General features: G+C 44.5%; 1 protein-coding gene across 3 annotated transcripts in view; it reads left to right on the top strand.

The window, feature by feature from the left end:
- The window catches only part of LOC115146512 (arf-GAP with SH3 domain, ANK repeat and PH domain-containing protein 2-like), a 101,566-nt gene extending 89,870 nt beyond the window's left edge, over window positions 1-11,696 (top strand). Inside the window, exons 18-28 of one of the 3 annotated variants that reach the window (XM_065004306.1) lie at window positions 49-134; window positions 848-963; window positions 4,167-4,234; window positions 4,385-4,498; window positions 4,652-4,877; window positions 6,508-6,660; window positions 7,326-7,443; window positions 7,977-8,032; window positions 8,660-8,739; window positions 9,345-9,461; window positions 11,021-11,696. In XM_065004306.1, coding sequence (XP_064860378.1) covers window positions 49-134; window positions 848-963; window positions 4,167-4,234; window positions 4,385-4,498; window positions 4,652-4,877; window positions 6,508-6,660; window positions 7,326-7,443; window positions 7,977-8,032; window positions 8,660-8,739; window positions 9,345-9,461; window positions 11,021-11,095 — 1,209 coding nt within the window. In that variant the 3' untranslated portion in view covers window positions 11,096-11,696. Of the gene's footprint in view, window positions 1-48; window positions 135-847; window positions 964-4,166; window positions 4,235-4,384; window positions 4,499-4,651; window positions 4,878-6,507; window positions 6,661-7,325; window positions 7,444-7,976; window positions 8,033-8,659; window positions 8,740-9,341; window positions 9,462-11,020 lie in introns of all 3 variants that reach the window. The other 2 variants (XM_065004307.1, XM_065004304.1) reach the window with 2 other exon arrangements.
- The last annotated feature ends 4,358 nt before the right edge of the window (window positions 11,697-16,054 follow it).

Genomic DNA, 16,054 nt, shown 5'->3' with positions numbered 1-16,054 from the left:
GCTGAGGTCTCAACACGGCCATTTTGGATCTTGTGTGTGTGGTTACAGGAACAAGGTGAAACGGCCCTTCACCTAGCGGTCAGATTAGTGGACAGGACCTCGCTCCATATCGTCGACTTCCTCACTCAAAACAGGTAAGGGAATAAAGGAAAATGTCAATAAGCTATTTGTAGAAACATGACTTGTCATTTGGCCATACATAACCATGTCATGACCAGTAACTGCTAATGTTAGCTTATTTTATTCACTTTTATTCATTTAGAAAATATACAATTGATAAAATAACAAGATACAATATAAGTACATAACATTAGAAAATAACAAACATCACAGCCACCATAAACAATTCATTAACTCCTTTATCACCAGGGTGTTAAACTGCCCTAGTGGCACCAGGGAATCCAAATGTAATGATTACAAAATTGTGGAGCCGGATTTATCTAGTTCAGTGGAGAACTGAGGAGTCTTGAGTTAACCAACCCTGTGAAACAGGTTTAGTAACTCAGGTGTTTATACTTTAACAACAAAGTTAGGTAAGTCGAAAGCTTGTATAGTAGAGCTTTGTAAACAAAAATGGAATAGTGAAGTGATCTACGGTACTTTTAATGAGGACCAGCCAACCTTTTGATACAGGATGCAGTGGTCAGTATTTAAACTGTCACCTATGATAAAGCGAAGGGTGCTATGGTAGACGTCATCCAAAGGTTTAAGAGAAGTGGCTGCTACAGTCTGGTAAATGGTGTCACCATAGACAGTTGACACACAACTAAAACAATGAATTAAGCCCTTTCTACTGGTTACTCCTCCACCTCTCACTGGTTGCCTCCTCCGTCTCCTCTCCCCATAGTGTGAACCTGGACAAACAGACAGCCAAAGGCAGTACGGCCTTACACTACTGCTGCCTGACTGACAACATGGAGTGCCTCAAACTGCTCCTGCGCGGCAAGGCCTCCATTGACATAGGTAAGAGACCATCACATCACTCCTCTTTTGGGGAAAGACTGGTTTGGAAACAGCTTTGGCACAAACTGTTAGTGAAGACATTGTTTATTGTTGTCGAATGTCTACCAATAAACTGATTTGTGATCAAATTCATAGCTACAGAAATGATAACTTTGAAGAAAACAAATAATGAAGACACATGCATACAAACACCAAGTTTCCTCCACACGGAAAAGACCCGGACACACCACTTTCTCACAACAGACCAATCTCTCTGACTCCAAACAAACTGACCCATGATAACATAGATAGAAAAGAAACCGAGAGACAGAGACTGTTTAGTGTGGGAATCCTGCTAATTATCGGTCTCCAGCAACACAGTTAAGTAAGGAACAGGGGGGCCATGGTCTGTAGACTGGAATGTGTTTATGTGCCAAGGAATCACGTTGTTTCAGTCCACCACGTATCACAGCCTATCTTGCTCTCTAGTTTAGGGAGACAGGGAGGGGAGATTGTGTTGTGACACACATGGCTGTTGACAAAACGTGGCTTGGCTCTGCTTAGCTGCAGTAGGCACCTCCTGGCAGCCTAAATGTATGCTAGCATTGCGTTGACAGGTTGGTGAATTGGGTGTAGATAACTTCATAATTCATGCTGTCGTGGCCTAGTGGTGCTAACTGTGTCGCGGGTTGCTTGTCAGTGCTCGGCTATGAGGTGTTGATTTCCAGGGCAGTGTGAAGAGGACACAAGGGCAGTGTCTGAATACCCATACTAGCATCCTAAATAGTAGGTAGTTTGAGTATGCGAAATAAAATAGTATGTGACATTTTGAAAATTGAGTGCTTTAAATGCCCGGATATCATACTAATTCCCACTTCTCATGTAGTATGAATGAAGTGTACATTTTTCAGGAATTTCACACCCGCAATGCATTCAACCGGATAAAAGGACATCTTCGATATTTGACAGTTCTCTGAAAGTAATCAAACAATTAATTGAAGATTGTGAAGGAGACAATCAAAGAGTCCCCTGGAGTGTTCAAATGTATGCTGTTGTTTTTGTCCTTAAAATGACCACAACTATTTAATCTTACATTTTTGAAAACGGATAATTATTTGCACCCTGCCGTGACTTTTCTTTAGCTAAATACTGTAGCTTACGTTAGCTACGTGCTTTAGTAGGACTTGAAGTTAGCTGGATAGCCGATAAGCTTGCTGCTGTTGAGCGACAACTTCATATTTCACCTAGCTACACAGTTCTCAATGCGAAGCCGTAGTAAAGTAGTACGCTACAGTCGTGGCATACTGCATACCTTTTTACTAAACATTACGTCAGAAATCCTGTGTGAACATGAGTTCATACTATGCCGTTTAAGTAACATAAATATCTCAGTTACATAAGTAGTCACGCCCCTGAGTCAATACATGTTAGAATCACCTTTGGTAGTGATTACAGCTGTGAATCTTTCTGTATAAGTCTCTAAGAGCTTTGCACACCTGGATTGTACAATATTTGTACATGATTGTTTTTATATTCTTCAAGCTCTGTCAAATTGGTTGTTAATCATTGCTAGACAGCCATTTTCAAGTCCTCCTATAGATTTTCAAGTCAATTTAAGTCAAAACTGTAACTAGGCCACTCAAGAACATTCAATGTCATCTTGGTAAGCAACTGTAGTGTATATTTGGCCTTGTGTTTTAGGTCAATGTCCTGCTGAAAGGTACATTTTTCTCCCAGTGTCTGTTGGAAAGCCGATTTAAAACAGGTTGTCCTTTAGGATTTTGCCTGTGCTTAGCTCTATTCCGTTTCTTTTTATCCCAAAAAACTCCATAGTCCTTGTCGATGACAAGCATGCCCATAACATGTGCCATCTTGCTCTCTAGTTTAGGGAGACAGGGAGGGGAGATTGTGTTGTGACACACATGGCTGTTGACAAAACGTGGCTTGGCTCTGCTTAGCTGCAGTAGGCACCTCCTGGCAGCCTAAATGTATGCTAGCATTGCGTTGACAGGTTGGTGAATTGGGTGTAGCTAACTTCATAATTCATGCTGTCGTGGCCTAGTGGTGCTAACTGTGTCGCGGGTTGCTTGTCAGTGCTCGGCTATGAGGTGTTGATTTCCAGGGCAGTGTGAAGAGGACACAAGGGCAGTGTCTGAATACCCATACTAGCATTCTAAATAGTAGGTAGTTTGAGTATGCGAAATAAAATAGTATGTGACATTTTGAAAATTGAGTGCTTTAAATGCCCGGATATCATACTAAATCCCACTTCTCATATAGTATGAATGAAGTGTAAATTTTTCAGGAATTTCACACCCGCAATGCATTCAACTGGATAAAAGGACATCTTCGATATTTGACAGTTCTCTGAAAGTAATCAAACAATTACTAGAAGATTGTGAAGGAGACAAGCAAAGAGTCCCCTGCAGTGTTCAAATGTACGTGTTTTGTTGTTGTTGGCCTTAAAATGACAAACACACGGCGATTAATGGCTCAACTATTTACTTGTACATTTTTGACAAGAGATGGTCATTTGCAGCCTGATGCATCTTTACAGTAGACACCATAACATGATGCAGCCACCACCACGCTTGAAAATATGAAGTGGTACTCAGTGATGTGTTGTGCTGTATTTTCCCCAAACGTAACGCTTCGTATTCAAGACATAAAGTTTATTTCTTTGCCACATTTTGTGCAGTTTTACTTTAGTGCCTCATTGCAAACAGGCATGTTTTGTAATATTTGTATTCTGTACAGGCTTCCTTCTCTTCACTCTGTCATTTAGGTTAGTATTGTGGAGCAACTACAATGTTGTTGATCCATCCTCAATTTTCGGTCATTAAACTCAGTAACTGTTTTAAAGGGACCTTCCAGATTGTATGTGTGGGGTACAGAGATGAGGTAATAATTCTAAAATCATGATAAACGCTATTATTGTACATAGTCCATGTAACTTATTATGTGACTTGTTAAGCATATTTTTACTCCTGAACTTATTTAGGCCATAACAAAGTTTGACTCAAGACATTTTTAGCTTTTCATTTTTTTATTAATTTGTATAAAAAAAACTACGAAAAAACATAATTCCACTTTGGCGTATTGGGTGTAGGCCAGCGACACAAAACCTCAAAAAGTCAGGATGTGCGAGTACTTTTTGAAGACACTGTGTACTGTATAAATCAATGGATGATCAATTAATAGACCAAAATGATGTCTTCCTCTAGCTAGTGAGTCTGGGGAGACGCCGCTGGACATCGCTAAGAGACTGAAGCACCTGCAGTGTGAGGAGCTGGTGAGTGCTGTGTGACTGCTGTGTGACTGCTGTGTGTGCGTTTATGTGATTTCTTTAGCAAGATAGTCGCTGACTCCTATCTTTTAGCTTTGTATGAGCCATTAATCTCTCTCTGTGTGTGTGTGTGTGTGTGTGTGTGTGTGTGTGTAGCTGAACATGGCGCTGGCGGGGAAGTTCAATGCCCATGTGCACGTAGAGTATGAATGGCGTCTGCACCATGAAGACATGGACGAGAGTGATGAGGACCTGGATGACAAGGTGAGGGTGAGGACCCTCTTCAGATTATACACACTGTTACACACCATAAACTCACCACACACACACATAATAGTAATACAGTATATACACATACATAACACACACACCATGATGACCTTTCTATAATGTTTGACCCCTGATGTCTCATTTGCCATTCAGCCCAGCCCCCATCGGAGAGAGGAGCGCCCTGCCAGCTGCTACACCCCTGGCTCCAACTCCCACCTCCAGCCCAGCCCGGCTTCCCTGGCACGGGACAAGCAGCGTGGTGGGTACATGCCCAACCTAGTCACCAACGAGACCTATGGTGCCATCCTCAACGCCAGCCCTCCTGCGCCAGGGGGGCCCGCCACCACCTCTGCACCCCCTCTGCCTCCAAGAAACATAGGTACTTTATTTTTCCTTTTTAAAATGTTATAGCAAGGTGGATGTGGCATACAGTTATTAGTTTGTGGATAGACTATGTAAAAAAAATGACGCTAGATTTTAGTTCTTGATTAACCAAGATAAGCATACAGTAGATGTTTTTCCATATAGAGCTGTATTTCTTTGGCAAACATTTCAGAATACTATGAACCAGTTTAGTTTGTTCAGTGAACCCGGTCTACATGCTATTTGAGCACGGATTTATATTAAAAATGTTCAAAAGTGTTCCTGATTTGAAGTTCATAAACGTGATCCATATCAAATGACCCGTCAAGCCCTTTTCAACCCACATTCACCTCTCATCCTTGCCATTTTTGGAGAATGATATTTATAATACATGCCCAATGGGTTCAGTTCAAATACAGGGAAACCTCATTTGGCCACATATCTGTCATCTACTGTAGATGCCTTCTCTAATTAATGCATTGTTCCATGGGGACTTGTGTGATTCGTGTAGCGCTCTGACCTATTTGAAGGGCAGAGAGGGTTCTGGGTAGGGAGCAGGGACCATCACATTGGCGGCTGCTGGGTGAGCTAGTGAGCTACTTTTCGTGAAAGTTCTCAAAGTGCACTCCATAGCCCATGATGAGAGGCATACTGAAAATAGCCCATCCTATCACTGGAAAGCAATTTGAACTCAATCTTGTTCATGCTCATTGAAAACGGTAGAAAACATTCCACCTTGCTAAACAATTTGTTTCAATTCAACTTACTGACTTTACATTCAAAGCACATGTCGTTTTTACTTACTTACTTAGGCCCGTAACCACACTAGATAGGTACACCATTCTAGTACTGGGTCAGAGCGCCCTTTGCCTCCAGAACAGCCTGAATTCTTCGGGACATGAATACGTTGCTCAATTTATGTCAAAGGACCCTAACGTATGCCAGTAAAACATTCCCCACACCATTACACCACTGCCACCAGCCTGTACTGTTGACACCAGGCAGGATGGGTACATGGACTCATGCTGCTTACACCGAATCCTGACTCTGGCATCAGCATGACGCAACAGAAAACGGGATTCGTCGGGCCAGGTGATGTTTTTACACTCCTAAATTGTCTACTGGAGACACTTTAGGTGATGGGAGTGGAACCCTGTGTGGTAATCTGCTGCAATAGCCCATCCGTGACAAGAAACGACTAGTTATGCACTCTGAACACCACTGTAATACACCGCTGAAATCTGCCTGTTTGTGGCCCGACTGTTTTTGTTTGTCGCACCATTCTCTGGAAACCCTAAACACTGTTGTACTTGAAAAGCCCAGCAGGCTGGACATTTCTGAGATACTGGAACCGACACGCCTAGCACCGACCATCATACCACACTCAAAGTTGCTTAGGTCACTCATTTTGACCACTCTAATATTCAATTGAACAGTAACTGAATGCCTCGATGCATGTCTGCCTGCTTTTATATAGCTAGTCATGGTCACATGACTCAGTCTGTAGGAGCAAACCATTTTCGGGAATGGCGTGGTTTGCCTAATAAACTGGCCACTGAGTGTATTCCCAGCCTAAAACCCTGAAGAGCAAGCAATGCACGTCTTCAGGAACCAGCTTTCCCCCTCCTCTCTCCTCCCTCCTCTAGTCCAGATGCCAGGTCTGTGTGGGATGGTCCAGTCATCAAGGTCCTCTGGGTGGAAGCCTGGCTCGATAGACCTGGGGGGCCGACAGAGGTCCTCCTCAGACCCCCCCAACATGCACCTCCCGGTACCCCCCATGCGGGTCACCTCAACCACTGGTAGGCACCCCTCACCTCCTAGGTCTCATTGTCTGAACACATCATAGGGAAAGGGAATTTCAAAATGGTTTATAGGTTTTCCTACCCTGTAAGCAGTCTATAGACAAGGAATGACAGAAATCCATGCTTTAGTTTTGTTTACCTGGCCGCTGTTTCAAATGAGAACTTGTTTGCATTTGTGGCACAAATCCAATTGTACTTTTATTATAATTTTAGCATTTCATGTCCAAATACCCCAAAAGTTCAAGTATTGTGGTGGCAGCATCATGTTAATCGGTATGCTTGTCAGCAGCAGGGACTGGGGAGTTAATCAGGATCAAAATAGATATGAAAGGAGCTAAGCCCGGGTAAAAAGTAAGAGGAGAAATCCGCCCTAGGCTTCTGAAAGCCCTGGGATAGTTTTATGCCAAAGACACACCAGAATGTCTTTCCATGTGTTCCTGAATGGTCCAGTCTCAGTCCTGAAATCTGCTTGTAAATCTTAAACATGGTTTGGATATTGCTGTCAATTTAACTTGTATCAATTCAGTTGTAATCCAATTGGTTTAATATGCAGCCAAAGACTAATGTTGCTAAAGCAAAAGTAGCAGCGGACACTGAGGACAGAAATACGCCCTGTTTCAATAAGAGAAAGAGATGGGTAACTTCTCTCTCTGTCTCCCTAGGTCTTGCTCCTCCCCCTGTGGCCAAGACAGTGAGTGTGATGGAGGCTATGAACCAGCAGTCTAAACCAGGGACCGGACATGGCCACAGCAGAGCCCCACCACCCAAGTCTCCATCTGGGTGAGCATATACACACACACACACTGCCTGAGGCAGCATGTTTTGCTTCGATGAACACAAAGAAATGTTACTTTTGGAGAAAAACACCAATAGGGTTTCTGGTTTACCACTACATTAACTTCCAAGCTGAGCTCCTAAAAGATAGAGCTCCTCATCGACATGGTTCTATTCAGTCTCCCATAGGTCTGAGTTGTGACTGTCAAAGGGAAATGCGCTGTCATGGGGAAATGCGCTGTCATGGGGAAATGCGCTGTCATGGGGAAATGCGCTGTCATGGGGAAATGCGCTGTCATGGGGAAATGCTCTGTCATGTGGAAATGCACTGTCATGTGGAAATGCGCTGTCATGTGGAAATGCGCTGTCAAAGGGAAATGCGCTGTCATGGGGAAATGCGCTGTCATGGGGAAATGCGCTGTCATGGGGAAATGCGCTGTCATGGGGAAATGCGCTGTCATGGGGAAATGCACTGTGGGGTAAATGTGTTAATTTAAGCACATGATAAGCAGCAGCTAACTACTGTTTGTGGTTTTCAGCAACGCCAAAAGCTTCAGCAAAGGACCGACTCGGACGGGGTCCATCGAAAGACCAGGTGGGTGTTTTAAAAAATAAATAATTTACCAGTCAAAAGTGTGGACACACCTACTCATTCAAGGGTTTTTCTTTATTTTTAGTATTTTATACATTGTAGAATAGTAGTGAAGACATCAAAACTATGAAATAACACATGGAATCATGTAATAACCAAAAAAGTGTTAAACAAATCAAAATATATTTTATATTTGAGATTCTTCAAATAGCCACCCTTTGCCTTAATGACAGCTTTGCACATTCTTCGCATTCTCTTAAGGGAGAAGGAACAGTTTAATGCCCGCGTCACTTAGTTTTCTGCCTAGCAATAGATATGTAATGTTTAGAGTATAGAATGACGTCAACCAAATTGGGGTATATATACTACCACTCGTGGAAATATGTCTGTCTGTTCAGCTGTTCGATCGCTTGGGTGAATAAACTTGGTTGGAGTTTTCATAGTGTCTGTCAATTTCTTACTCTGATATTTACAACCTAACACTATGGATTGGTCTTTTACCAAATAGGGCTATCTTCTGTATACCACCCCTACTTTGTCACAACACAAATGTGGGTTAGTTCCAGCCTGTATGGTTGTGTGGAACAGTTTTTGTTTTCACAACGATGTAATTTCCTCTTCCTCTTTCAGCTAAGGAAGTGCCGGGATGCCCCCAGAACTCGATAGGTCAATCACTGCCTCCGGCCCCCATGCCTAGGAAGACCTATCCGGTGAGTTCCTTCCTCCTACCTACCGTTGACCTTATGGTTGTTTGTCCTGTTGTTGATTGGACAGTGATTTTCCCTTCTGTATCTGATCTTATGTTTCAGTTGGACTGATTGTCTCTGTCGCTCTGTGCATTTGAATATTATCGTCTTTAACTGTGTTTTCTCTGTGGTTTCCTTCATATGCACACCACTACTAAGAGGGAGGGAACTTTGAAGTGTGTACTTGTTCCAGATACCTCTGCGGTCAATGGCTACCCTCCTTACCCAGTCAGATGCTTACTATGTCCTGTGTCAGTGGTTCGCTATTCAACCCTCCAGCAGTCACTGTGGAAAAGGGTGTCAAACATACCAAAGAAGTGACAGATACAGGAGATCCTCCTGTTGAAAGACAGCATCTGTCTGCAGAACACGCTGTATACTTGCCTGCCTGCATTTAATTAGAATGACTAGAATGGGAAAAGCCCCTCAGATCACAGCAATTTGACATCATGGTTCCATTCAATGTGGCCACCTGTCACAGAAGGTTGACTTGAATGGGAATGTTCGTTCTAGTAATGATATTTCTATGTCTGTCTGTCTCTTCATATTGAACCTGTGTTTTTCAGAAGCAGAGGCCCAAGCGAGTAAAGGCCATCTATAACTGTCTGGCAGACAACCCAGACGAGCTGACCTTCTCTGAGGGGGAGGTGATTGTGGTGGATGGGGAGGAGGACCAGGAGTGGTGGGTGAGTATGTCTCTCTCTCTCACTCTCTCTCTGTGTAAGTGAGTGAGTGAATCACCTCTAGATCCGGCTCCTGGACACGCTCACTTTCTGAAAGTGTTTGTGTGTGTAGTAACTGGGTCAGCATGGCTACTGCATATGAATTTGTGTGTAGGGATTTAGAAACTGGAGAGGGTGAGAGTGGGTGTGTGTTTCTGTCATCATTCACACGCAGTAAGAGTCGTCCGGCCCAGTTATGATCCAAATCGGGTCCTTTCCAAATCCCAAGAGCGTCCATTGAGCATGTGTCAGAAACCATGGTGGCGTCAGCAGTAGAAAGCCATGACCTCATTCTGGCCAAATCTCTGTCTCTCTCAATTCAAGGGCTTTATTGGCATGGCCAAAGTAAGTGAAGTAAATAATAAACAAAAGTGAAATAAACAATACAAATTAACAGTAAACATTACACTCACAGAAGTTCCAAAGGAATAAAGACATTTCAAATGTCATATCTCTCTCTCTCATCTACCTTCCTGAATACAGGCCAGCTGCAACTGTTGTCTGAATACAGGCCAGCTGCAACTGTTGTCTGAATACAGGCCAGCTGCAACTGTTGTCTGAATACAGGCCAGCTGCAACTGTTGTCTGAATACAGGCCAGCTGCAACTGTTGTCTGAATACAGGCCAGCTGCAACTGTTGTCTGAATACAGGCCAGCTGTAACTGTTGTCTGAATACAGGCCAGCTGCAACTGTTGTCTGAATACAGGCCAGCTGCAACTGTTGTCTGAATACAGGCCAGCTGTAACTGTTGTCTGAATACAGGCCAGCTGTAACTGTTGTCTGAATACAGGCCAGCTGCAACTGTTGTCTGAATACAGGCCAGCTGCAACTGTTGTCTGAATACAGGCCAGCTGCAACTGTTGTCTGAATACAGGCCAGCTGCAACTTGTTTTTCCCAAAGCCACCTCTGCAACATGACTATATTTAGTCACTTGTATATGGGACTCTTTATATGGGACGGACTCTTTGTAGTCAGCATGCCAATTTCACGGTCCCTCAAAACTTGAGACATTTGTGTTTTGTGACAAAACTGCACATTTAAGAGTGGCCTGTTGTTGTCCCCAGCCCAAGGTGCACCTGTGTAATGATCATGCTGTTTAATCAGCTTCTTGATATGCCACACCTGTCGGGTGGATGGATCACATTGGCAAAGGAGAAATGCTCACTAACAGGGTTTTGAACAAATCTGTGCAAACAATTTGAGAGAAATAAGCTTTTTGTGCATATGGAACATTTCTGTAATATTTTATTTCAGCTCATGAAACAAACATAGGACCAACACTTTACATGTTGTTTGTATTTTTGTTTGGTATAGAAGGTGGTAGTAGAAGTCCACAGAGGTGAATGTCTGTGTTGAAAGTACACTGGGCTCTTGGCTGGAAAATGCTGCAGTTAAAAACACTGTAGTTATGCTGCATCTCTCAATCTATATGCAAACTAGTGAGTGTTTACTAACAAAAGTGTGTGTTTTGTCCCCTGTTATCAGTGTGTGATGTTGTTCATCTCTCCTGTTCTCTCCCAGCTGGGCCACATTGAAGGAGAACCAATGAGGAGGGGGGCTTTCCCCGTCACATTCATACACTTCATCATGGACTAAAGGTCAAAGGTCAACACAGGCACTGATCTGGGATGGAAACCTCCACCTCCCCACGTCTGCTGGTTTGTGGGACGAAATCATCATGTTCATCATCAAGCTTGTGCCTGCGCTAACACTACAGAAGAATCAAGTGTCGCTGCCCAATGCTTTGGCTGGACAGTCTGGGGGTTGCCATGACAACATGCACACCCTTCACTCCGGGAATGTTACGTGACGTCATATCACTGCTCTTTAGACCAAGCCCGCAAATGCTCATGAGAAAACTGTGTTTAGACTTCTGACACCATCTGACACTTAAAAAAAACAATGATTGTAATGAGTGCTCACAACATTAAGAGGATTATTGACAAAATGAAGGTTCTGTTCATAAGTTTCACTTGGTTTTCCTCTGTGTGAATTGTACAGAAAGTTATTTAAAAACAACAGAGAGAGGGGACTACACACAGTAATGTGGATCTTTAGGATTTCTTTCACTTATCGTTAATGTGAATATAGTCGTTATGCTTACATTCCACCTTCTTGCATGGTTAAAGGGTGAACAATTTTTTAAACGCATAATTGCTTAGTAGTCAAAGACATGTAAACTTTTTAGGACTTCCAATGGGGGAGGAAAAACTTCATTCAAAATGGTGCTAACCCAGGAATATGCTAGGAGCCCTCACATAGGGATGATCCACTGTCCCCATCTCAAGACAGCCTGTAATGTGGTAACAGCGGGGGGTTAATGTGGGACAGCCTGTAACGGGGTAACAACAGGGGGTTGATGTGGGACAGCCTGTAACGTGGTAACAGCGGGGGATTGATGTGGGACAGCCTGTAACGGGGTAACAGCAGGGGGTGACGTGGGACAGCCTGTAACGGGGTAACAGCAGGGGGTGACGTGGGACAGCCTGTAACGGGGTAACAGCAGGGGGTGACGGGGACAGCCTGTAACGGGGTAACAACAGGGGTTGATGTGGGACAGCCTGTAATAACGGGGTGACGTGGGACAGCCTGTAACGTGGTAACAACGGAGGGGTGACGTGGGACAGCCTGTAACGTAGTAACAACGGGGATTGATGTGGGACAGCCTGTAACGTGGTAACAACGGAGGGGGTGACGTGGGACAGCCTGTAACGTGGTAACAACGGGGGGGTGACGTGGGACAGCCTGTAACGTGGTAACAACGGGGGGTGACGTGGGACAGCCTGTAACGTGGTAACAACGGGGGTTGATGTGGGACAACCTGTAACGTGGTAACAACGGAGGGGGTGACGTGGGACAGCCTGTAACGTGGGTAACAACGGGGGTTGATGTGGGACAGCCTGTAACGTGGTAACAACGGGGGTTGATGTGGGACAGCCTGTAACGTGGTAACAACGGAGGGGGTGACGTGGGACAGCCTGTAACGTAGTAACAACGGGGATTGATGTGGGACAGCCTGTAACGTGGTAACCATGGAGGGGGTGACGTGGGACAGCCTGTAACGGGGTAACAGCAGGGGGTGACGTGGGACAGCCTGTAACGGGGTAACAACAGGGGTTGATGTGGGACAGCCTGTAATAACGGGGTGACGTGGGACAGCCTGTAACGTGGTAACAACGGAGGGGTGACGTGGGACAGCCTGTAACGTAGTAACAACGGGGATTGATGTGGGACAGCCTGTAACGTGGTAACAACGGAGGGGTGACGTGGGACAGCCTGTAACGTGGTAACAACGGGGGTGACGTGGGACAGCCTGTAACGTGGTAACAACGGGGGTGACGTGGGACAGCCTGTAACGTGGTAACAACGGGGGGTTGATGTGGGACAACCTGTAACGTGGTAACAACGGAGGGGGTGACGTGGGACAGCCTGTAACGTGGTAACAACGGGGGGTTGATGTGGGACAGCCTGTAACGTGGTAACAACGGGGGGTTGATGTGGGACAGCCTGTAACGTGGTAACAACGGAGGGGGTGACGTGGGACAGCCTGTAACGTAGTAACAACGGGGATTGATGTGGGACAGCCTGTAACGTGGTAACAACGGAGGGGGTGACGTGGGACAGCCTGTAACGTGGTAACAACGGGGGTGACGGGGACAGCCTGTAACGTGGTAACAACGGGGGTGACGTGGGACAGCCTGTAACGTGGTAACAACGGGGGTTGATGTGGGACAACCTGTAACGTGGTAACAACGGAGGGGGTGACGTGGGACAGCCTGTAACGTGGTAACAACGGGGGTTGATGTGGGACAGCCTGTAACGTGGTAACAACGGAGGGGTGACGTGGGACAGCCTGTAACGTGGTAACAACGGGGGGTTGATGTGGGACAGCCTGTAACGTGGTAACAACAGGGGGTGACGTGGGACAGCCTGTAACATGGTAACAACAGGGGGGTGACGTGGGACAGCCTGTAACGTGGTAACAGTGGGGGATTGATGTGGGACAGCCTGTAATAACGGGGGTGACGTGGGACAGCCTGTAATAACGGGGGTGACGTGGGACAGCCTGTAACGTGGTAACAACAGGGGGGGTGACGTGGGACAGCCTGTAACGTGGTAACAACGGGGGGGTGACGTGGGACAGCCTGTAACGTGGTAATGATGGTTTTCTGGGAGTATATGTAAACCTCCATTGATCACACCTAGGAGAACCCAGGCTCACTACCGTGTGTGTGTGTGTGCACGTGCATATCAGCTTGAAACCATATCAGTTACTTACAGCACATTGTCTTCATGTCGATGGTCTACAGTGTGATGCCATTATAAACAGGATGGTTCGAGCCCTGAATGCTGATTGGCTGACGGCCGTGGTATATCAGACTGTATACCACGGTATGACAAAACATGTATTTTTACTGCTCTAATTACATTGGTAATCAGTTTATAATAGCAATAAGGTACCACTGGGTTTGTGGTATATGGCCAATATAATACAGCTGAGGGCTGTATCCAGGCACTCTGTGTTGCGTCATGCTTAAGAACAGCCCTTAGCCATGTTATATCGGCCATATACCACACCCCATCGGGCCTTATTGCTTAGTTATAAAATGGATAACTATCTTAGCTCCATAGATCACACTTAAGATGTGAACCTCCATCGCTCTGTGGTTAATCTTTGGGTTGAGCCCTCAGGCCTTCACACTCTACTTTTTGTTGTTTGCTGCAGTAGAGCAGGAAATGTGTCTGTCCTCTCAGCAGGACAGGCAGCAGGAGAGGTGAGGTAAGGGGGACAGAAGTGTGTGTGAAAGCCAGTGGTCCGGTTTCTGTTTGATCTCTGACAGACAGCAGAGGGGTTTATGAAGCTCATGGGGTGATGGCTCCTGATGTCCTGTGCCTTTTATCTGTCATGGACAGCAGGCTACCAAATGGCTCTCACACAGAGGTAGATGTGGTCGACACACACAGTTGTCATTGTACTAAACACAACTTGTCCTGTGATGAGGTGCCATTGTAAGGGGGATGGCACTGCTGGATTACAGGTAAGGACAATGCAGCTACTTTTTACACTCTTTCTCTCTCTCTCACATTCCTACTATAGTATTAAATCTGATTCATATTGCTCAGGACTAGATTGTACCATATTACACAACTTGATTACTAGCTGGGACCACAGTAGTTGCAGACTACCCATGTTTTATATACATACTAGTTCCTGTACTGAACAGACATGTTTAATTTAATATTCCTACATTTTATGTTGTTTTGGTTGCAGAGCAACTCTCTACATGTTTTGACATTTAATCTTAAATGGGACATACAGTTCCCTCGATTGTGAATAAACTTCAATAGGCGACAAGGTGTCGCATTGTGAAAATGTACATGACAAGCCTCCCCATATTAACTCACTGGAAATAGAATGGTTAATCTGTTAATGTACATACATTTTGTTTGTTGATATTTAAATATAAAAGAAGAGTTAATAACCTTGGCAGTAACTGTCTCAATCAGGGCTGGGGTCAATTTCAATTGAAGGCAGTCAATTCAGGAAGTGATTTTAATTTAAAATAAGAAAATATAAAATGTTTGAAATAGCTTTTATTCCTCATTTTATTGAGAAGTCATTGACAATAGAAGCCGTTTTTTTTCTAAACTATTTTGTTATTTAAGTTAACTTCAATTCAAATTTACCTCAGCCCTGCTCTTAATGCATTGTGGTAAAGTGCGGTTGCCATATTGTGTTTTAGCTGGTGTTCAGTGTGTATGTAGACTAGAAGAGAATCTATTCCATTCACGCTCATTGACTGTGGATCAGTACATTGACTCTAACCTATTCTGCAAAATAAATGGAAAACAAACTGGAATAATAATCATTCCTGTTTTTCCCCTGTATTCAAGTCAAATACTTATTTTGTATTTATGATAGTGTTGTCACTTCTAAAAGCATGTTCTCAGGGTGTAAATGTGTAGTAGGTGGTTTGAGAAAAACCAGAGTGCTTGACTACTAGGTTGGTAACTTTCTGGGCAGTACATTGAATGAAGAGCTCCCTCTGGTGGAGAATGGTCAAGCCCAATCATGTGTGCTATGTCCATGGTTCTCAACTTTCTGCTATTATCATATATGTTCTGGAGCCATACGACTGCACTAAAGGTTTACATACACAGTGAACTCTGAATCCTGGCCTCACGGATTAGAGGCATCGCTGTTTTTAAAGGCAACGTTCCCGCGTGCTCCGAACATTGCCTTGACTGTTAACGCTGCCTACGTTGGCTTAATCGGAAATAGTCTTTAAAGCCGCAATGTTTATAACCCGCGATCAGATTGAATCCCGGCCTAAATCTATAAAGAGTAAACTAGCTCTGTAAGGTTGTGGCTGGTATGTGTATACCACAGGCGAACGCGGCATAACACCAGCGTCATTTGGTACCTCATGGTCATTCCTACACACACAAACAAACACAGAGCCCGGCTGGATGCTTCATAAACATTGAGGACCCAGAGTTGGGAAGGAAGCATGCATCCCATAAATCAGTCTGAGAATGACGGGAATACGGAAA

This window comes from Oncorhynchus nerka, linkage group LG18 (genome assembly GCF_034236695.1).
Source record: "Oncorhynchus nerka isolate Pitt River linkage group LG18, Oner_Uvic_2.0, whole genome shotgun sequence".
Lineage (NCBI taxonomy): Eukaryota > Metazoa > Chordata > Actinopteri > Salmoniformes > Salmonidae > Oncorhynchus > Oncorhynchus nerka.
The sequence above is the reverse complement of the archived record's forward strand: the minus strand, read 5'-3'. Positions and strand labels throughout refer to the sequence as shown.